General features: G+C 51.0%; 1 protein-coding gene across 1 annotated transcript; it reads right to left on the reverse strand.

Moving 5' to 3' along the window:
- Positions 1-23163, reverse strand: Iqcd (IQ motif containing D). Its single transcript, XM_005403215.2, has 5 exons — positions 22890-23163; positions 6697-7478; positions 3764-3997; positions 1504-1575; positions 1-377 (listed from the first exon to the last, which is right to left on the reverse strand). Exons 2-5 carry the CDS (start codon positions 7435-7437, stop codon positions 108-110), a joined length of 1317 nt encoding a protein of 438 aa, XP_005403272.1. The 5' UTR covers positions 7438-7478; positions 22890-23163; the 3' UTR covers positions 1-107.
- Positions 23164-23234: the final 71 nt, after the last annotated feature.

Below are 23234 nucleotides of genomic sequence, written 5' to 3' on the forward strand. Positions count from 1 at the left end.
TAAACCTTTAAATTCTTTTAATTTGAAGAAACTCATTCAAGCTGTGAAAGGCAGGGCTCCGAGTTCGGTGCCTCGCTGGCCTGACCTCGACCCGGGCTGGGCCGGGCTCACTTCTTGCCCTTGCCCTTGCCGCGCTTCTTCCTCTTGGAGTGCAGCATGGAGCGCACCAGGTAGCCCTTCCACACGGCCTGGATGAGCGTGGCCGCCCGCACCATGCGCAGCATCTCGCGCTCCGCCTCCAGCCTCTTCTTGGCCATGACCTCCCGCTCAGCCTGGATCTGGCTGAACTCCTCCACCAGCACCTGGTGCCGCTGCCTCAGCTCCTCCAGCTGCTGCTTCTCGTCCTTGTGGACCGTCTGCAGGTCCTCAAACTCCTCCTGGCGGGGGGGTGGGCGGAGCAGGGCTCAGAGCGGCCCCTGCACCCCAGCCTTCCCAGGTGGACGCAGACGGGATCGGGGAGGTGCTGGCCCTGCTGCTCTGGGAGGAGCCAGCTGAACTCACTTTGGACAAGGACAGAACCCGGACGCGAGGGGACAGCTCCGCTGCACCCGAGGAGACCGCACCTTCCCGGCCTTTGTGATTTTCTCATTCCAAGCCAACGGCTGTTTCTGGGGTCACACGGCCTGGTGGAGGCAACGTACTGGACCCAGTGCACAGAGGGGGCCTGAGTGGCTGCAGCGGCCGAGGAAGCAGCGGGTTTGCAGGGCGCTGTTGCAGGCTGCCCCCAGGGTCTGTCCTCTGTCTAACGCAGCTCCCTGGCTCCCAGGCTTTCGTCCCTCCCTGCGCCTCTTTCTCTGTCCCCTCTCACAGCACCAGCAAGCACCTCGCAGCAGCACAGCACCTGGGAGCACACAGTGCTCGGTGGATCGGGTCCCCGCCAGCCACAACCCCCGGCCCTTACTGGGCTCTGCTTGTGGTGCCAGGCAGGTGTGGAACCCAGGGCCTTGGCTGTAGCCAGGGCCCCCAGCTCGGGCTCATGGTCACCAGTACTACCTAGAGCAGGTCGGGGGCCCAGGAGCTCCCCTATTTGTAAGCTACCGCTCCTGCCTACAGCCACTTACACCAAACCCCATCCTGACCCAAGACAGACAGCAGTGCCTGTCCCGACCAGAGAGGGTCAGGCCTGACTCAAAGTCACACAGCTGGTGTCACAAGACTGGCATCTTGGAGGGTAAGGGGGACTTCCGTTTCCTCACACCTGGCCCCCTCGACCCTGAGAGACCATGGAGTGGTAGAGGTGGGGGTTCTGAGCAGGTGGGAGCGCTGGGGGGTCAGGGGAGAGTGGGATGTGGCAGAGCCGGAGCCAAGGCCCTGGAGGACACGGCCACCCAGCCGTTTTTTCCCTTCCGCTGTTCCCCTCCTGCCCGGGCTGGGGCACCCTGAGCCTGCTGCAGGGTCCTGGGGGAGGCTGAAAATGTGGACCAGACCGAGGACATCTGGGGCTCCCACCGCCAGGCCTCCAGGTCTTGGAAAACGATGAGAAAGAGACTTAGCAACAAGTACCTGCTTTTCACCCATCTCTGTGTCGTATTTCTGGATCCAGTTCTCGACTTCTGTCTCCACTTTATATTTTTTCTAAAACAAAATCCAAATAGTTGTTGTCTGGTGGGGTAACATAAATAGTGACCAGCACCGAGCACTGTGTATCATGGGTTCAGCAGCCAGTGCTCTGCCTGCCCCACCACCTGGAGGAGTCCTCAGTTGCCCATTTCACAGATGAGGAAACGGGCACAGACATGCTAACTCACTTGCCCAAGGTGATAGGGCTCATGGGTGGTGGAACCTGGATTTGAGTCAGCAGTGTAGGTCCAGAACATTCTAGGCAGAGGAAGTGGCATGTGCAAAGGCCCTGAGGTGGGAACAGGCTAGTAGTGATTAAAGAACAGAAATCAGCTGGACATGGTGGTACACGCCTGTAATCTCAGAACTTGGCAGTCTGAGGCAGGAGGATCACTGTGATTTGAGGCCAGCCCAGACTACATAGCAAGACTGTTTAAAAAGGAAGGAAGGTGGGGAGGAATCAGCCAGGTTATAGAGAGCCCTTCCCAGTCCTCCTCCTGGCCCAGGAAGATTACATTTGCAATCCCATGAAAAGTTTTTGGAATTCTAGTGAGTTAATTCCAATCTATCACTTCCAGTGCAACCCATGGCGAGAATAAAGACACTAAGGCATATTTTATGGGGAGCTGAGGGGTCCTAAGTCCAGTCATGATGATGGCTATCTGGAACAAAGGCCTCGACCCAGGGCCAAACCTTTATTCATTCATGAAGAAGGGAGTGGCTGGAGGACGAGTGACTGTGAGAACTGTGGGAAGGAGGTGAGCGCCGTGAGCTGGGCCAGGTAGGAGGCCTGAATCACCTCCGCCAATGCAGAGAGGAGGATCTGCAGGAAGAGTACTCTGCGTAACACAGTTCAGACAGTATCTAATGCTTTGGGGTCAGTGCTTCAGCTCTGATGTGTAATCTTTCAAGCCCCAGGAAGTCACGGCCTCTATCCCAAGGCTCCATTCCAGCCAACAGTGTGGACCACTGGCTCACACATCCCGCCTCACCCCAGCTCACTCATGGGAACACCGGGGTCCGGGGAAATACGCTTGCCATATTCAAAGCCTCGGCTAGACCAATATGCATTGCTTAAAGCCAGCTGATGGGATAAGGAAACGGTGCTAGCCAGCTCTGTACATATCAGTACATGGAAATAGGGTCAGGCTCAGCCAAAATGGAGGCAATTGCTCCTCTTCCAAGGAGAGTCACCTAGGTGTCCTCCACACCAGGTTAAATATCAACGGATTCTCTTATATGAGAAACCCGAAGTATACATAATTTAAAGAGCAAAATAAAAGGTAGATGATAGGAAATGAGCAGGCAGACTTTGTGGAACTGAGAAGGGAATAAGGACAGATGGGGGAGGGGAGAGGAAGAGGAAGTAACGGATCAAAATGTCATATGTTGCTGTGTGTGGTGGTGCACCTCTATAATCCCAGCACTCGGGAGGCTGAGGCAGGAGGATCGCCATGAGTTCTGGGCCAGCCTGGGCTCCATAGTGAGATCAAGGCCAGCCTGGGCTCCATAGTGAGATCAAGGCCAGCCTGAACTACACAGTGAGAACTTACCACAGAGCAGGGGTTCTTAACCTGTGGGTGGGCTGCTTCGGGGCTGTGACCCCCAGCACTGCCCATCAGGATGAGCGAGGGTATCTACACCTTCCATCTGAGGGAAGGGCCATGACTTCCATCAGATGCTCAAAAAAGGCCTGTGGTGGTGGGGGGAAAGGCCTTCAGTGAGATGCGCGTTAAGAAGGGACCCTGGGGGAGTGAAAGCTCGAGAAGCGGGATGTGTGCTGGTCCTGGGCTGGCCTCGATGACGACGGAGCCGGGAAGTGACTAAGTGATGTTTACTGAGCACCTACTACAACCACCCCATCACCTCCACTCGTCACCACCAGCTTCCTCCTTCACACAGCCAGGCTGTGAATATGGAAGCTCAGAGATCTGAGCTCAGTTTGCCTGAGGTTCATGGCTACTTTGATCCTCTGCATCCAAGACCGTGGGGACTGTCACCACTGCGGGGTCAGAGGAGCTGTGGTCAAAGAGCCAGCACGTGGCAATGCTGAAAAAGGACCGTGTCTGTCCTCCTGCCCCCAGCTCTGGCTTCCCTGCCCTGGGCCAGCCCTGCTTGGCCCAGCCCCGCTGGTCCCCTGGGGGACAGGACATCTCCCCCTCCCGCCCCACCCCACCCCACGCCCGGCCTCCCGGCCTCACACCTTGCGCAGCGCCTGCTCCACCTCGTGGTTCTCGGACACCAGGCTGTGGTACTGCGAGCGCAGCGTCAGGATCTCCTGCTGCGTCTTGGCCATCCTGACCTGCGAGGCGCGGAAGTCCAGCTTCTGCTGCTTCTCAGCCTCCTGCTTGGTGCGCAGCAGGCTGTGCTCCGAGAGCTTGAGCACCTGATGCAGGTGGTTCTTCAGCTCCTGGATCACAAAGTTCTCCTTCTCCACCTGAGGTGGGGGGGCTTTATTAACTGCTGCCCAATCACCCACCGTCCCAGGGGCCACGCTGCCCGCCACCTGCGTGACTCCTGAACACAGAGGGAAACTGAGGCCCAAGGAGGCCGAGGGGACAGTCTGGGGTCGTGAAGCCAGATGTGTCTGAACCAGAGCCTGTGTTCCCGGCCACCCTTCACAGGTCTGGGACAGCCCTGATGCTCCTCTCCTTCCGCTCTGCCCCCCCCCGCCCATGAAGCAGGAAGGCATGGGATCAACACTGCCAGGATCGCCCTGGGGCTATTCCCTGCCAGCCAGTCCCTGGCTCCTGCCCTGTCCTGGGCTGATTCTAAAACGAGTTGGGTGGGAGGATGGTGCTGTTTTGTTGTTTAGGAGTCTTTTTTTCTTCTGGTACTGAGGAATGAATCTAGGGCCTCTGCCCTGAGCGACATCCCGGCCCTTTTTATTTATTTTGAGACAGGGTCTCTGGGCTAAGTGACTCAGGCTGGGCTTGAACGTTCAATCTTCTTCCCTCAGCCTCCCGAGGGCCGGAATTAGAAGTGTGAGCCACCAGGCCCGGCTTGCGGATGGCACTTGTTATAAGCAGGCTCCAAAGGCTTCTCACAGACCCTGTGGCCTCTCTGAACACCCTGGAGCAGTGGCTGGCGTTGGCGGAAAGCAGGGCCATGGGGCTCTGAATGCATTTCCGGCACACAGCGGCAGGGCCGTCCTGTGGATGAGGCTTGCGCGCAGGCGCTGGGCCTCGCCTTGGGCAGGGCCCTTAGAAGTCAGAGCTTTTCTTGCCAAATCCCCAGGGCGCACGTGGGCAGTTTCATCCTTTATTCTACACTGAGCCTCAATGCCACGATGAGGTTCCCCCAGCTGGAAGGGCGGGTTCCGCTTGCAGAGCCCAAGCTTCAAGTCATGGCGCTCGACCCGCCCTCATCGGTGTCCCCTCCAGCCTTACATGTGACCTGGGGAAGCACCCCGGGGCCTGTCATCTGCCCACAACACAAACATGTCACACCCCTCTTTGTGCTGGGCTCACTGGGAACGGGGCCCTGTTTTCTTGTTGAGGAACCAGACCTAAATCAAATAATCATACAATGCTGAGCGTGGGGGAGCACACCTATAACCCCAGCACAATGGGAGGCTGAGGCAGGAGGATTTTAAGAGTCCAGCATGGGCAACTTAGTGAGCCCTTGTCTCAGAAAGGCTGGAGATATAATTCAGTGCACGGGCCCTAGGTTTAGTCTCCAGTACCCCCCCACACTAATAATAATCACACAAGTAATTTATTAACAAACTCTGACAACTGTCTCAGAGAGAACTATCCAAGGTGGGTGGTTGGTTGGTGGCACATAGCTTCCGAGGGCCTTGTATCTCTCCTATGTCTGGCGTGATGAAGATGGGGAGAGTCTGTGGCCACCCAGCCCTCTTCCAGCCCCGACCTGCTCTCCTTGGGTCCAGGGTTTGGCTGGGAAGGTGGCCCCAGCCTTGGGCTACTTTTCCCAGCGTCCCTCTCGGCCGGGTGTGGCCAAGACACCCACGGAAGTGCTGCCTGCGGCCTCCAGGTGGCGCCCTCACAGGCCAACATGGGAACGGCAGAGAAGCCAAGCTGGAGAACTCAGATCCAAACAACCAGAGACACGGCTGCCCAGCGCCGGCTTTTCCATTACAAAGACACATATTTAAGGCAGAACACACCATATATGTCTGCAGTTTTTATCAGGCTTGACGTCAGGCTACCACTTCCCTCAAAAAATTCTGGCAGGCTGGAGGTAGCTCAGTTCAGGCCGTACCGCTGAAAAAAATCTAGTGGTCACCCTTCCGGCTGACTCCTTGCTCTCAGGACAAACACCAAATCTACGCTAGGACACAAGGCCCCGTGTGATCTGTCCCCTGCCCTCTACCCAGCCCCATCTTTCTCCTTCCTTTTGCTGAGGTATGGTGGGGTTTTGTTTCTTTGTGTGTGAGATGCTGGAGAGTAAAGCCAGGGGCACTCTACCACTGAGCTACATTGCTAGGCCTTTTTACTTTTACTGTGGGACAAGGTATTTTGCTAAGTTGCCCAGTCAGGGCTTGACCTTGGGATCTTCTTGCCTCAGTCTCCCAGGGTGCTCAGATTACAGGCATGTGCCACTATACCCGGCTACAAATAAAGTTTTATTGGAACACAGCCCATTCGTTTACATATTGTTTATGGCTGCTTCACTCGGTAATGGCAGGGTTGCATTGTGTAGCTGACTACACAACCCACAGAGCCTCATGTACAGTCTACATTGTCCTCTGTAGAACAGAGTCTGTCAAATCCTGGCCTGGGAGTTCAGTTCCCCTTGTCCCTCTTAGCCAGTTTACTCCCTCTCAGTCTTTGTGCCTTGGCTTCAAGTTCCCTGGCCCTTTGGGTCCCCATTCAGTTCTCTTGTACCATTTTCTTCTAGCCTGTATCGCTCTCTTCTAGTACCCTGTACTTACCCTTTATTATACTTCTCAAAACTGTAATTGAGTTCTTTAATACCTTTCTCCTCCACTGTAAACTGTGAGGGTGAAACCATGAGGGTTTATTTACAAGACTCGTCCCCCAGGAAGTGCTTTGTGGAATAAATGGATGGAACGGAGCTATTTCAATCACTGAAAAGTTCCCAGCCACCAAAGATGCGGGCCATGGAGCGTGGCTGCTCCTCGAATGACTGAACCGGTGCTGGGTGCCATACCTCTGCGTCCCTGTTCTTCAGCCTCACCGCCAGTTCTCTCTTGAGCGTGTCAATGTCCTCCTGGTTCCTCTGGTTCCGTCTGCTGATGTCCTGCAAGAACTGGGCCTTCTCCCGTACCTGCATGGGGCTGGTGAGCAGCTTCTCGAACAGGAAGCCCCGCAGCTCCACCAGGCCCTCCATAAAGCGCTGGGCCCCTGTGCTTCTGTGAAACGCCTGCATCTGCAGGAGCTTGGTAGCCTGGGGGTTGCCAAGCAAGAGCCTCAGGGTGTTCTTGGTGGAGTCCCTGACCTGCTGCATGAGTGGTGGGAGGCTGACTTTGTGCAGCTCCATAGACAGGCGGCGGTCGCAGAGCCAGGCCTCCTCAGCCTCCTCCTCCTCCTCCTGCAGCCGCCGCGCCTTCTCCTGCAGGTCACTCACGCTCTCCAGCAGGGCCTGGCAGAGGGCCCTGTGCTCGCTCAGTGCTCCCAAGAGGCCTTCACACATCCCCACCAGGGCCTCCGGATGGCCCGCCGCGTCCCACAGCAGGGTGACCAGCTCCACCTTGAAGATGGCCTCATCCAGCACAGACACGATCCTCTTGGCCTCAATGGTGATGAGTTTGGACTTCGAGGGGACCAAGGGTTTCAGCGGCTCGGCCTGCTTTGGAGACAGCTCTATCTTCAGCGGGATTCGGCTGACGTCAGGGGCTTGGCAGAGGGGGGCCAAGGCCGGGGTGTCCCTGGCCATGTGGGGGGCAGTCATGTCTGTGTGCCCTCTTGATGTGCTTTCTGTCCCCAGCAACCCTGTGAAGGAAGGAGAGGGCATGAGCACCACGCTGACGTCCCCATGGCTAGTGTCACCAAGACAGCCGCACTGTTGACAGTGAGAGTCATCTCTGGCACACTGCGCTCTCGCTCAGAACCTTTCCCTGAGAGCAGCTTTTAGTCTGGTGACAGCATTTGGGCCACTAAGGCAGGAAGACCAAGGGTCCCAGGCACAGGTGTCAGGCAGGAAGCATCCACGAGCATGGAACCCAGGGCGGCCTCTCTGCTACCTCACTGCCACCCTGAGGACTTACACAGCGATCGGGCTGCACAGGGCACCGAGAGTTGACAGGCCGACCGAATATGGGAAGGTGAGATCGACCAGCAATGCTCAGAGGCAGGAAGCCACCGTCTAAGGAGGAGGTGGCGAGCAGGGCCTGACAGAGCCCAAAGCTGAGGAGCGGAGACACCCGGGCCCCTCCCCTTGCCCCCTGCTCTGTCGGTGCCTCTTATTGGCTGGAGCCGAGGGACAAAGGACATGGGGCCTTGCAGCCTGCAGAGGTCAGCAGTCCACCACAGAGAGCAGGACAGGGAGGGGGCACACAGGACGAGGAACAGCAGGTTGTCACTGAGGTTATTTTTTTTATTTTTTATTTTTTTGCTTTTTCTCCGGTACCGGGAACTGAACTCACGACCTTGCGCTTGCCAGGCAGACGCTTTGCCGCTGAGCTAAATCCCCAGCCCCATCACTGAGTTTTGAGTGTTAATTTAAGAAAGTAGTGGTGGAACTGGGAGTGGTGGCGCACACCTGTAATCCCAGCGCTTGAGAAGCTGAGGCAGGAGGATCACCATGAGTTTGAGGCCAGCTGGGACTACATAGTGAATTCAAGCCCATTCTGGTCTATACAGCGACACTCTGCCTCAAGAAAGAAAAAAAAACAACCCTCAAACACACACACACACACACACACACACACACACACACACACGCACACTTTTCTGAAATTTCAACATTATACATTGGATTGGATCCTGGAATGGAAAAATGACATCAGTGGGACAACCCGAGAAATCACACAGCGTGGCGATCATCTAAAGCAGCACTGCTGTGGTGACAACAGACTGTTTTCACAAGATGTGGACGTTAGGGGGCGCTGAGTGTAGGGCACACAACAGAAAGCGGGCCGTGCTGGCGGTTTTTCTGTGAGCCTGCAATTATTATGAAATAATAAGCTTGTGAAAAAGACAACTTTATAAAAATCCAGTGACATAAATCACGAATTTATGTGGGCTCTGTAGCACGTGGGCAAGAGCAGAAGCTTCGCAGCGGCCCCACGCGGGTGCCAGTTCTGGCGGTGATGTGACTCTGGCTGGGTATTTAGACCCCCAGCCTGGGCTGCCTCGGCTGTGACACAGGAACGCGCAGGATCGCTGGGAAGTTCCTAGCACAAGAGCTAGACGCTGAGTGCTCCGTAAACACTGATCACCAGCCCAGGGGGACAGAAACCTCAGTTCCAGGACTTGGTTTGTGGTGCACCCGTGGATGGTCAACAGCTCAGGATCGGGGTCTCCTGATGCAACCCCACCTCGGCCTGCCCTCTCCATCCCTGCCCCTCACCTGCCGACTCGCCTCCGGGTGAGGCACCACCATCAACGTCTCTAGACTGAACTTCTCTAGCACCTGTGCTTCCTGAGCAGGCCCCAGTGAGAGCAAGGCCTTATCCACTTTGATCGCTACTATTTACAGGGGGCTGCAAAACCAGCCATCATCCTGGAAAGACTTCTGCTGCTGCCTCCTATAGGTCACGGTGGAGGTGAACCTGATTGTGTCAACCAGACCGTCCTGGTGGGGCACACTTCTGGGTGTGTCTGGGATGGTCATGGAGCTGTGACCTTGGAGATGAATCTGGCCCATGCCCCCTTCTCCTCTGACACTGCTCCCTGCTCTGCTTCCTGGCTGCCAGAAAGTAATCAGCTCTGCTCCACCACATCCTTCTGCCACGATGGGTCTGTCTCAGAGCCAGCTGTCCATGGACTGAACCCCCCTGAAATCACAAGCCAAATTCACCTTCTCCTTTAAACTGTGGGTTTTGGGTATTGTGTTTCAGCAACAGGAAATCTGACTAGTACAGTTACTCGTGCCATTTTTTGTTTCATTGTGGATGTGAGAAATGATTTATGTTTACTTGTTATTTTTTGTTTTTCTGAGGTAGTCTCACTATGTGGTTCAGGCTGAACTTACTATGTAGCCCAGGCTGGCCTTGAACTCAGCAATCCTCCTGCCTCAGCCTCTCAAGTGCTAGAATTACAGGTGTGTGTCATATTTCTCCTTGAGAAATGTTTTAAAGAAAGAGCCACTAGGGTTCAATGAATGACACAGTTCTGAGTCTGGGTGACTGGGAGAGAAGGGTGGGGCCCTTGAGAATCCTAGCCAGTGGGGAGAGGAACTTTGGAAGGAGGATGAAGAGTTCAGTTTCAAACTCCTCGCGCTCTGGCTGCCATGCCTGGAGTGCAGTGGGCAATGACGCCTTGGCCTTCTGTGACCTATAGGAGGGGAGTCACAGTCTGCAGTAGGTGACAGCACCCGAGTTTTGAGGAATGCTTCCTTACTCCTCTTGTTCTCCAAAGCCCATGTGCTGAGCACTTAGGCCCAGCCTGGGGTGGTACAGAGAGGGGGTGGGCTCCTCAGGAGGTGGGGCCTAGTGAAGGGGAGTGTAGTCGCCAGGGGTCAAGTCCATGGAGGGGATAATGGGACCCTGAGCCCTCATTCCTGGTCATTCCTATTGAGCAGTTTCCTCTACCATGAGCTTCCGCCATGCTTCTGCTTCCCGGCAGGGCCAAAGAACCAGCTGATCACGGACTGAGACCCTGAAACTGTGAGCCAACCTTTCCTGCTTCTAAGCTGTTCACCTCAGGTACCCTGTCACAGTGATGGAAAGCTGACACAGCAGTCTCTGTGGCTCTGTCAGTCAAAGAGCTCTGCCCGTTTTTCTCCTGAAGAGGGGACACACGCGTGGGAATGCTTCAGGCTGCTCCTGAAGATCCTGCTACCCAGATGTCCAGAATGTTTTGGCTCCTGTCCACTCTGAGGCTGGTTCTTTGGCATTCCCTTCAACCTTTGCTTAGCCAGGGTCAGCTTCTCTTGCTTGCAATCAGAGACCTGAGCTGATGAAATATCACAGGCCACCAGCAACCTGTGAGCAGAGACTACCTGGGATGGAAATGTAAATGCAAGCGAGAAGGAAGGGATATTTAAAGCCACAAAAGATGATCTTCAAACCAAGTGTGGTGGCACCATCTGCAATCCTATCACTTGGGAGGCTGAGGCAGGTGGATTTTAAACTCAAGGCAGGCCTGTCCTACATAGCGGGACTCTGTCTCAAGAAAAGCCAAACAAACCTAATAAAAAGATTAACTTCAGTTCACCAAACAGAAGAGTAAATGTGGAGAAGGAAAGGAAATTTTAAAAAAAGATTCAGGGTAGTCAGGCATGGTGGCCATTGCGATAATCCCAGTACTCTAGGAGGCTGAGGCAGGAGGATCATAAATTTTATCCCGGCTGGACAACTGGGCAGCTTAGTGAGACCTTGTCTCAAAGTAAAGAAATGGCTGAGGACCTACCTCAGGGCAAAGGCCTTGGGTTCAAACCCTAGCACCACAAAAAACTAAAACAAAACCAGCAAACATCAGGTGCTACCGTTGCTTCAGTTCCTTGTTGAGGCTAAAATGGGTCCCAAATCAGAAGCCCCCTTGGGAGCCGAGGACGGAGGCCAAGGAGGGCATCATCTTGCGCAGGTCCCTTGACTTCTGCTCTCAGTCGGGGTTGTGTGTCCCTTTGCAGCTTTTCCTGAAGATAAAGTTCTCCAGGAGGCCGAGGAGCTTGGGCGGGGCCTCTCTGGGAAAGAAGGATCTTCACCCGAGGCCCCAGGACAAAGGTGAACCAAGCGTTTCATGAACGACCGTCCCACTGTCCCTGCAGCTCTCCGGCATAAATCAAAACGCTACACTCCTCCGGGAAGCGGCCACGGAGGCAACGTTTTCAGAAATGTTTCCAATTTGCTTTCAGCCAAATTACCTCTTTTGCTTTAAAGGGCAAACTTGTTTTCTTTGATTATGATGCCGCCCATCAATTCTTGACAGTTCATTTGCGTGAACAAGAAAAGCCTGCGGAGTCGGGGTTGGGGCGGGGGAAACGCGTCTGACTCCACGGACAAAAATCAGCAAAGTCTCTTTTCCTTGAATTCTAATACAATCATTGCACGTCCTTTGTAATACTGAAGTCACTGCCAACTTCAGCCTCCCCTTTTAAAATTCCTGCCCTGACCCAGCAGCAGGGTAGTTAATGGATGGGGCACTTTAATTGGATCTTCCCTTTATTTGTCATTAATTCTGCTGATGAACTTTATAAATGGAAATATATCTTTATCATGCAAATTATACCTCCTCATCATTCAAATAGGCCCGTTGGATATTTTATTACTTTGCTCACAGAACATTTTGAAGAGGAAAAAAAAAAAAAGGAAGACAAGAAAAAGATTTGAGGTCAATGATTTTTTTTTTTTTTCCTCAGAGAGAAAAAAAGAGAAGAAACCCCAACACCCATGACACTGGTACACAGGAAAGCAGGAGGTTTTCAAAGACGAAAACAGTTGAGTGCTGTCAGATGCGGCAGCGTATGTTTGTGATCCCAGTACTAGGGAGGCTGAGGCAGGAGGATAATGAGTCCAAGGTCAATATATGGGTTACATGGAGCCAGCCTGGACTACATAGTGAGATGCTATCTCAAACAAAAGAAAAACATAAATAAACAACAACAAAAAACCCAAATAACAGTCGGGCGCAGTGATGCATGCGTGTAATCTCAGCTACTTGGGAGGCTGAGGCAGAAGGATCCCAAGATCAAGGCCAGCCTGGACAGCTTAGTGAGATTGCCTCAAAGAAATAAAAAGGGCTGGGGTGTAGCTCAGTGCTACAGTGCTTGCCTCGCATGTGTGAAGTCCTGGGTTTAATTCCAAGTACAGCAAGAAAACAAAAACACATAAAAATCCTGGAGTGAGGGGTGTGGACCTCATTTGAAGGAATTCTAGCTTAATCTTGGCGAGCTCTTGAAAATGACCATGTGCCAGACTCTGGTTTAAATGCTTCATACCAACGGATCCCTTTAGCGCTCAAGGGGCTCTTGCTACCTCCATTTTAGACAAGGAAAGGGCACAAAAAGGAGGGTGAGCCACTTCTGCTTAGCTCACAGCTGGTAAGTCGCTGGGCTGAGATTTTAGGATAAGCTGTCTGCCTCAGAAGCCTGCATCCTGTAACACTCTGTGCAAACTTTTGACTTCTTTGAATTTTGAGATGGACTTTTACTACGTTGCTGAGGCTGCCCTTGAACTCACAATCTTCCTGCTTCAGCCTCCTGCTTCAGCTACAGGTATGCAGCTTTTAAGGTTGACTTCTATAGTGCACATAGTAGGATGTGTTTCTGCTGGGCTGGTTTCAGTGAATCCTGTCAAGGAGAGACCTAGCGACCCGATGTGTTTAAGATTCAGTTCTTGGGCAGGAGTGGTGGTGCACACCTGTAACCCCAGCACTTGGGAGGCTGAGGCAGGAGGATCAAGAATTTGAGCCCAGTTTGGGCAACTGAGTGACTTAGTGAGACCTTGTCTGTCTTAGTCACTTTCCTCATTGCTGAAATATAACACCAGACCCCACAACTTAAAGGAAGAGTGTTCATTTTGGCTTACAGTGTGCAGAGGTTTCAGTCCATGGTCCAATGGCTGCAAGGCAGGAAGGCATGGCAGAGGGGCATGGCAGAGGGGCCTGCTCAGCTCACAGCCAGGAAGCAGGGGGTGAAGGGAGGAAGGCGGAGGGAGATAAATCCTCCCAGGCCATGCCCCCAGTGACCACACACCCCCTTCTAACAGCAAGCCAGCCCCACAATGCCCTTGTTAGGCAGGCCTTAGGGACAAAGGCGGGGGAAGTGTCCACAACAGCATGCACTGCCAGTTGGTAGAGAAGCGGATATCAATGCAGAACACGTTTATAATCATCTGTTAGGTCTTAAACCTGAAGTGATCCTACAGTACACGTGACATCTTAATGTCACACACTGGACGTTGCTTCTGATACCCGGCCACAGGGCTGTCTAACTCCAGGACGGAGCACATCGCATTCCCGGGTGCCACAGCCCAGGCCCGAGGACAGCAGGAAGGGAAATGGCTCCTGCCTGCAGTGGGGACCTGGTTTAAATTGAGAACTTATCTTTTGTGTGTTTCTTACATGATTAAAGACCTGGAGGAAACACTGGCTGTCTAAGAAGGGCAGGAAGTCATTTCACAGTTCCTAAGTGAAGTAACTTCTAAGTGGAATGCAGATAAATATTATACTAATCCTGGCTCCACAGACCCAAGAGTAAATGTATCCAAACTGACACTCGGTGTAGACACCGTCGTGGCACTGGCCGCCTCTCAGCTTGAAGGCGTAACTCTGTGTATATCTACTTTACAATAAATTCTACCTAGACTTCCACGTGGCTGCCTGTGGAATTTGACTCAGTTCTTCTATCAAGGACCAAGGACCAAGGAAGTGAGGGGCTGGTTCCTCTCTGCATCAAAACCCAGCTTCCTGATAACTCTCTTCCAAAAGTCCCACCTAAGAGCGCATGAGGTTCCTGGGAAACACCCTCCTATAAACCATAACACGCCTCAAAATAAAAAAATAAGGTCGGCCCAGTGGTGCACACCTGTCACCCCAACACTTGGGACACCGAAGCAGGAAGATCTCTGTGAGGCCAGCCTGAACTACATAGCTAGCCCCTGTCTCAAAAATAAAATAAACTGTTCTAAAAAAAATAAAATCTTAGGGTCGCAACACTTTAGTGGGTGGCAAAATCAATTTACCCGTTGCAACTAGCATTAAAAGTAAATACAATACAATAGAAAGTATCAGAGTGTACTGCATGTAGTAAGCATAATTTTTGTTTTCTCAGTGCTGGGAATTGAACCCCGGCCGTCATGCATGCTAAGCACGCACCCTCCCACTGAGCTCGGCTTTCAGCCTACAGAATCCTTTTGTAATTAAACATGTCTGCTGGGCTATAGAGGAAAACGTATTTCTTTGGTTTGTGGTTAAAAGCACAACCTGTAAGTCCCAGTGATGAAGGCGCTTGATTGGCTGTAGAACATAACGGGCTGCTACACTTTGAAAGCTAAGGTTAAAAAGATATTATTACCTGATGCTCTATATGCCGGTGTTTCAAATGTTCCTGATCTTAATCACTTTGACTTTCCATCAGCTAGGGCCCGAAGGGAGAGGGGGCGCATGTGTGCGTGCGTGCGTGCATGCATGTGTGCGTGTAGCATTTGCTTGCGTGAAAATACCATGATAGAATCCGGGCTCTCGGCATGTACACTACTGACATGGCGGGCCACATAACTCCTCCATGCCCCTTCCTCTGCGTCAGGATGTTCACCGGCATTTCTGGCTTCCACCTGCTCGATGCCAGTGGCATTATTCAGTTGTGACCAGCTGGGGACAGAATATCTCCAGACACTGCCAAACATGGCCAGGTCAGAGACAGCGGTGGGTGGAGGTCGGTGAGAAGCTCTTGTCCTGAGATAATGCCCTTGCTCGGCTGTGAGACTCCGGCTTCTGTACCTGAGTCCCCGGCCTGGGCTCAGAGATGGGCTCAGAGATGGGCTCTTCCCCACGGAGCCCGGCCCTGCCCAGGAGCCACTTCTGTGCCGTATAAAGCCACCACCCTCTGGAATGAAGGCTGGGATCCCAGTCCGGGCTGACCCTCCTGGTAGGGGCTGCTCTCCCATGCTGATGCACCGCCCGGCCCAGCCACATCGAAGGGGTGGGGACACAGGGCCGGCCAGCAGCTGGGAAAGCTCCGGGGCGGGTCGAGAGCCCTCTTCGCGGGCCAGTGCTTGTTATCCTCTGCCCGGGTGTGTGTTTGTGAGGCAGTGGTGCCGGCCTCGTGGCCCTGGGCCCCTCTCTCCCTGGACACAGAGGGAAGTGCATGGGCAGCGGAGCAAGCAGGGACTTGCCCGTCTAATCTGGGTTCGCTGGGGTGAGTGCAGACCTAAGCTGAAGCTTTGCCTTTGCACTGGGCCGTGCTGGCCTGGTGTGCATCGGATGAGGCCCGTCCCCTGCAGAGGCGGCCAGCAGTGGCTGTGATGTTATCCAAAGGCCAGAGGCCAGAAGCACAGCAGGACAAGACGCTCCCTGCTCCTGTTCCCCCAGCAGCAGCCAGCATCTTCACGTCAGACGTTCCTTTTGCCAGAAACCAACCCAAACCCAGGATGAGCACCTTCTGCTCCTTTAGGTGCCCACTCCATGGCTAATGCTCCCCCAGACCGAACAGAGCACACCGTATGCTATGCAGACCTCTGTGTCTTTCTTGCTGAAAACTCAGACATGGGTATTTTTCACAGTTCCAGTGAGGGATAATTTAATCACCATAAAATGCACCCAATGTAAGGGTATATCTCCATGACTCTTTTAAGCATTTTTACAGAACAGGGTCTTGCTATGTAGTTCAGGCTGGCCTGGAACTCACTATGTAGCCTAGGCTGCCCTAGAACTTGTGGTGACCATCCTGCCTCAGCCTCCCAAGTGCTGGGATTTATAGGCTTAAGCCACCATGCCCAGCTCAGTGGCTATTTTTATAAATGTTTGTTTGTTTGTTTTGTCTTTTCTTCCAGTACCAGGAATCAAACTCAAGACCTTGCGCTTGCCAGGCAGGCGCTTTGCCACTGAGCTAAATCCCCAGCCCCTATTTTTATAAATGTATATTAAGTTATATCACAACACCACAATCCATTTGCACAGCATTTCCACCACACCCCAAACTTCCCATGAGCGAATCTGTAAACATTCTCTGCTCCCACCACATTGGATATTTCTATTTCATATAAATGACATCACGTCAATGGGATTATGCAGTAGGACTCTTTGCTTAGCATATTGGCTTTAAACCAGGGGCAATGTTCCCTTCTAAGAGATATTTGGTAGTCAAGTGGAGGGATAGCTGGTTGTCACAACTGGAAGCCGGGGTTGCTGGCATCGAGTGGGTGGAGGGCCAGGACCCTACTGTGTCATACAATACGCAGGGTGGTCCCCTATAACAGAACTGTGTTAACAGAATGCCATGCACAGAATGCATGTCCAAAAATGTTAACAGAAAGCCATGCACAGTGACACACTGTAATCCCAGTGCTAGGGAGGCTGAGGCAGGAGGAGCACTGTGAATTCAAGGTCAGCCTGGGCTACACAGTGAGTTCAAGGCCAGCCTGAATTACATGGTGAGACCCTGTAACAAACAAAAACAAAAACAAAGGCCAAGAGAGCTGTATTTGAGACCCCCTAACTTATTATAATGCTTCTGAGGTTCATCCAGGTAGTAGCATGTATTAGTATTGTTTTTCCTTTTGTTGTCAGATAATATTCCATTGTATGAAAATAATTACAATTATTCATTCACTTGTCGACTGATGGACATTTGGGTTCTTTACAGTTTGGGGGTATTAGGATGAATGCTACTAAGAATGTTCACATAGAACTCTTTGGGTTTTTGTCTTTTTGAGACAGGGTCTCAATTGGCAGTTCAGGCTGGCCTTGAGCTCATTTTGTAACCCAGGCTGGCCTCGAACTCACAACGATCCTCCTGCCTCAGCCTCCTGGGTGCTGGGATTACAGGCCTGCTCCACCACACCTGGCTTCACATAAAACTCTTCACGTGAACATGCATTTGCATTTTTCTTGACTCAATTCCTAGGAGGCAAACTGCTGGTGAGTATATGTTTAACTTTTTCAGAAACTTCCAACTCATAATTCCACTGGGCCGGACTGTTTTATGTTCCCTCCAGCGGTGCACAAAAGCGCCAGTTTCTCCACATTCTTGCTGCTTCTATTAATTGGCATATTACATTGTTTTTCAGATGTTTAACCAATCTTGCATTTCTGGAATGAATCTCACTTGGTCATGGTGTACAATCCTTTTTATATGCTGCTGAATTTGGTATGCCAATATTTTGCATCTATTTTCTTGAGGGATGTTTTTCTGTAGCAGGACTTGGCAAATTGTTTTCTACGTAGGGCCAAACAGTAAATACGTTTGGCTTTGTGGCTATATAGTTTCTTTGCAACTGCTTAGCTGTGCTGTTGTAGTGCAAAGGCAGTCATAAATAATATGTAAGGTGCATTGTTTGTAATCCTAGCACTCTGGGGAAGCTGAGGCAGGAGAATTGCAAGTTTGAGCCTATGGTGGGCAACTTAGCCACTTAGGAAGAGTCTGTCTTGAAATTAAAAAAAAAAAAAATTAAAAAGGAGACTGGGGATGTAGCTCAGTGCAAAGGCTCTTGCTTGAATACCCAGTGTGTGTGTGTGTGTGTGTGTGTGTATGGTGGGGAGTAAATTGACATTTCTGTGTTCCAAGAGAATTTTATTTACAAAAACAGGTGACAAGCCAGATATGCCCTTTGAATTGTAGTCTGCTGATCCCTTTCTTTTTTTTTTTTTTTTTTTTTTTTTCTAAGCTACGGTCTCACTATGTCATCTACTTTTGCTTTGAAGGCAGGGTAACCCTCCTGGATCTGCCTCCCAAGTGCTGGGATTACAGGTGTGTCTCACCATCACCCAGCTATATTGATACTTTTTTTTCTTTTTGGTACCGGGAGTTGAACTCAGGACCTTGTGCTTCCCAGGCAGGCGCTTATGCCACTGAGCTATACCCCCGGCCCTGGTTTTGTTTTTTGAGACAGGGTCCTGCTTTGTAGTTCAGGCTGGCCCTGAACTCTCTATGTAGTCCAAGCTGGCCTTGAACTCATGGGCGATCCTCCTGCCTCAGCCTCTCAAGTGCTGGGATTACAGGCATGTGCCACCACGCCTGGCTAACATAGACATTTTACAAGCCAAACAATACAGTGTTATAAATATTGCCTTATATAATCTTTTCTTTTTTCAGTGCTGGGGATGGACCAAGGGTCTTAGGCATGCCAGGCAAGTGGTCTAGTCACTAAGCTACATCCCAACCCCAACCGTATTATTATTTTTGGACCTTGTACCTGCCAGGCAGGCACTGCACAGCTGAGCTATATCCCTGACTCCCTTATGTTTTTTTTTTGTTTTTTTTTTTGAAGAGACAAAATGAGAAAACTGTTATTTTCTGTAGGATGAGTCATTGCTATCGTACCTTCTAATTCTTCAGACCTGCTTTAGCTGCTTTGAAGTCTTTGTGTGCTAAATCTGGGGAAAATATAGGCAGTTCTTCTGCACTGCTTTTTATTTTCCTGTGTATATTCACACTTTCTTGTTTCTTTGTACCTCTCACAATTCTTTTGTTGCATGCTGGAAATTTTAGATAAAAAATTGTAGCAGCGCTGCATGCTGAACTTTTCTTCCTAATGAGAGTTGTCCTTGCTTTGCCTGTGTGTCTGGTAACTTACTTCCTGGACTAAATCTGTTAAGTCAGTCTCCTGTACGATGTGCGACTCTACTTAATTTTTCTTCTTTATATTTTTAAACCTGACTTCTTAGGGGTCATTGCTGCATCTCACAGCATCAGGTTCCACCAGAAATCGATCTGAAGTTGTGCTTAAACACTTTGACTCTGTAAGGCTTCCATTTTCTGCCGGGAAAGGTAGTCAATGGTCAGGTCTTTTTTTTTTTTTTTTTTTTTTTTCTTCTTCTTTTCCTTCTTCCTCTCCTTCTTTTTTTTTTTGGTTTTTGTCCGGTACCTGGAACCGAACTCACGACCTTGCGCTTGCCAGGCAGGCGCTTTGCCACTGAGCTAAATCCCCAGCCCCTCCTCCTCTTCTTCTTTTGAGCCAATGCTCCGAATCCAGGGAGGCCCCCGCCAGGCAGTGGCAGCGAGGCCACTGGTTGTCATGGGCCGCACACCTGGCTGAGCTACGGAGCTGCAGAACAGGATGGCCACCGAGAGAAGCCCCAGGGGAACACACCACAGACGCCAGCTCCAGGAGTTGCCAGGAATCAATGCTCTCCGCTGGTTGTATGCCTTGGTAGATTTTCAAAATGCTGAACTAGCCTGGACAGTTTCATTCAGTTTTCTAGTCGCGTTTTAATGGTGGTAAACATAACACAAAGTTTACCATTTGTTATGGCTTTTATCTAAATGCCCCCCCTCATGCACTCACAAGTGCAGCTTCTCAGAGCTGGTTTAAATATAGGGTGTGTGGTACTGGGATTAAGGGTGTGTAGTACCAAATTAGTCACTGATTGGTTTGGCATGGTTCTAGCTGTGGACAATGGGAAGGCCCATCCCAGTGTGGGTGGCACCAACCAATAGGCCTGTAGCCTGGAAAGGATAAAAGGGAAAGCTAGGCATGGTGGCGCACTCCTGTAATCCCAGCACTGGGGAGGCTGAAGCAGGAGGATGGCTGCAAGTTTGAGACCAGCCTGGGCTATACAGTGAGCTCAAGCCAGCCTGAACTGCATAGCAAGACCCTGTCTCAAAAAGACAAAAAGAAAAAAAAAAAAAAAGGATAAAAGGGAAAGGGAGGCTAGCTGCTACTGCTTTCCTTTGCTGCCTTCTGTACGCCATGCCATGAGCTGCTTTTCCTCTGTGATGCCCTCTGCCATGCCGCGCGCACTGCCTTGAAGCCCGCCAACTATGGGCTGAAACCTCCACAAACTGTGAGATAATATAAGCCTTTCCTTCTTCAACTTCTGGGTGTCAGGTATTTTGTCTCAGAAATGAAAAAGTAATTAAGGCACTATTTTAACTATTTTAAGGAATACAGTTCAGTAGCACTAAGAATATTACATTTATGTGCAACTATCACTACTGTCCACACCCAGAATGTTTCATCACCCCAAAATGAAACTTTGTACCCACTAAAGCAAACATTCCTCCTTTTTTCCCCCTCCCATAGCACCAGTAGCCACCATTCTAGTTTCTCTCTGAAGTGGAATACTACAAATATTTCATATCAGACAATTCGTCATTTTGTGTCTGATTTTTTCATAATTCCTTCAAGGATCATTCATATTGTAGCAGATGTCAAAATTAATTTCTTTCTCTCTTTCTGTTTTTTGAGACAGGGTCTTGCTACATAGTTTCAGCTTGCCTTGAACTCACCACATAGCCCAGGCTGGTCTCAAGCTCACAGTGATCCTCCTGTCTCAGCTTCCTCAGGGCTGGGATTATAGGCATGAATTACTATGCCTGGCTAGAATTTTAGTCCTTTTTTATGGATGAATAATATTCCACTATATGGATACACTACATTTTGCTTATCCACACATCCATCAATGGACAGTAGTTGCATTTTGAGGAAGAGATTAGTTAGTCAGCTTTTTGTTGCTATGAGCAAATACCTGAGAAAAACAACTTGAAGGAAAGCTTTATTTTGGCTCACAGTTTCAGAGATTTTAGTCCATGATCGTCTGGTTCCATTACCCGAAGTGAGGCAGGACATCGTGGTGGACAGATGTGGAGCACAGCTGCTCACCTCATGGCAGCCAGGAAGTAGAAAGAAAGGGAAGGAACCAGAGATGAAGGGGCTAGGAGTAAGATACAGTCCCCAAGGTCACACTCCCATGACCCACTCCCTTCCACTTGGCCATCCCCCCAGTACGGCCATCAAATTGTGATTCCATCACAGTTGAAGTTAGAGCCCTTAGCCGGGTGTGGTGCTACACACCTGTAATCCCAGCACTCGGGAGGCTGAGGCAGGAGGATCTTTTCGAGTTCCAGACCAGTCTGGGCTATAAAGTGAGTTCAGGGCCAGCCTGAACTGCATAGCGAGACTCTGTCTCAAAATGCCAAAAAAGAAAAAAAAAGTTAGAGCCTCCATGCCCATTCACCTTCCAAACACACGAGCTTTGGGGGCCACGTGAGGTCTAAACCAGAACAGGGTTTGTTCAGTCCCTCACGGCATCACTGTGGAAGTCAGTCTCCACAGCGTGGTCTTACATCCATCTGTACTGCACTACTTCATTAATGGCTTCTCTCTCAGATTACAGGCTCCATGACGGGAGCAATGAGGTTTCCTTTATTGATTGCTCCCTGCAACCATCCATAATAGGCACTCAATAAATACCGTTGAAGGTATGAATATTTAACATGTGGACCAAGGACTCTTCCTTTGGAGCTGTTTTAAGCACAAAGAGTCAAGGCTGGATGTGTTTTAGGGGGAAGAAGTCACCACTATTTTCTGAGCACTGTTTGTGCTGCATTGCTCTGTGCCAGCCCCTTCACTGCCTTGCTGCCTGTAATCCCCACAAGAAACTCTTTGTTTAATAGACAATGAGATCACATTTTTGTTTTTTTTAGTTTTTCCAGTACCGGGAATCAAACTCATGACCTTGTGCTTGCCAGGCAGGCGCTGTACCACTGAGCTAAATCCCCAGCCCTGAGATCACATTTTAAGGACAGAAATGGGAGTTAAATTCTTTCTTTCTTTTTTTGGGAGGAGGGGGACAGTGTCTTGCTACATAGCTCAGGCTGGCCTTGTTTTTTTGTTTTTGGTCTTTTTCAGACGGTTTTGCTATGCAGTTCAGGCTGGCCTTGAGCTCACTTGGTAGCCCAGCTTGGTCTCGAACTCTCAACGATCCTCCTGCCTCAACCTCCTGAGTGCTGAGATTACAAGCATGTGTCACCACGCCTGGGTTTGGCCTTGAACTCACTGTGTAGTCCTGGCTGGCCTAGAATTCATGGGCAATCCTCCTGCCTCACCCTCCCGAGTGCTAAGATTACAGGTGAGCACCACCACACCTGGCTAAAGTCTAAAGTTAATACAAAAGACAAAATTGTATAATCAAAATAATTGAAGCACCCACTCAAGTGAGATGCTTTCTGTTGCATGCTCACCTTCCGCAGGAGGGTGGGCTACTTAGAAATGTGCTTTCTGCCTTCAGGATCTATGTTTGACTTCAAATAAATTAACGGTGCCTCTATTTGACTGATATCCCAGCGGTACTGGCAATTGAATCCAGGGCCTTTTGCATTGAGTTACATCTTTTTTTATTTTTCCCACAGGATCTCAGTACGTCGCACTGGCTGGGCTCAAAATTTTTTTTTTTTTTTTTTGTCTTTTTGAGACAGGGTCTAGCTATGCACTTCAGGCTGGCCTTCAACTCACTTTGTAGCCCAGGCTGGCCTTGAACTCGCAATGATCCTCCTGCCTCAGCCTCCTAGAGTGCTGGGATTCTAGGGGTGTGCCATGGCACCAGGCTCATCCCTGTTTCAGAGAAGCGACAGGGGGGCCATGCAATGGACAAGCGGAGGAGGCGGAATAGGGTTAGGGACGCTAAAGTGGATGTCTTGTGGAGTGGGAGGTGCAGACTGAGGCAGTGGCTTGGGAGCAAGATCCTAAGCTAGGATGGGATCAGGGTGGAGGGCACCGATTTTTGCGGAGCCAGGGAAGAGTGGGCTACACCTCGATTCACATTTCCCTCACCTCCAACTCTTTCCCACCTGTTACTCACCTGCTCTGAAGGATCCAGTATCTCTCCCCCACAGTGGTTTCTCTGTCCTCGCGTTGCTAGGTTACCCGCCAATCTCCGAGGGCGGGACTCGGCGTCTGACTGACTTCCTTTTTCACCATTTAATGCCTTATTTCGCTCTGTTAAATCCACCTCCTGAATTCTGACCAATCAGAAGCACGGCCCCTCTGGCGTTCTTCTAATTGAAAGACCCGAGACTGTCTAGGTTGGGCAGAACGAGTGAAGCGGGGGGATGGGAGGGAGGGAAGAGGTGGAGCTTCTTCGTCCCGCCCCCTTTTGAGGAGGCGGGCAATGAGTCCTGCAATCAGCAATGGATGAGAACTGAGG

The sequence above is a fragment of the Chinchilla lanigera genome, unplaced genomic scaffold, assembly GCF_000276665.1.
Source record: "Chinchilla lanigera isolate Chin_1 unplaced genomic scaffold, ChiLan1.0 scaffold00081, whole genome shotgun sequence".
Lineage (NCBI taxonomy): Eukaryota > Metazoa > Chordata > Mammalia > Rodentia > Chinchillidae > Chinchilla > Chinchilla lanigera.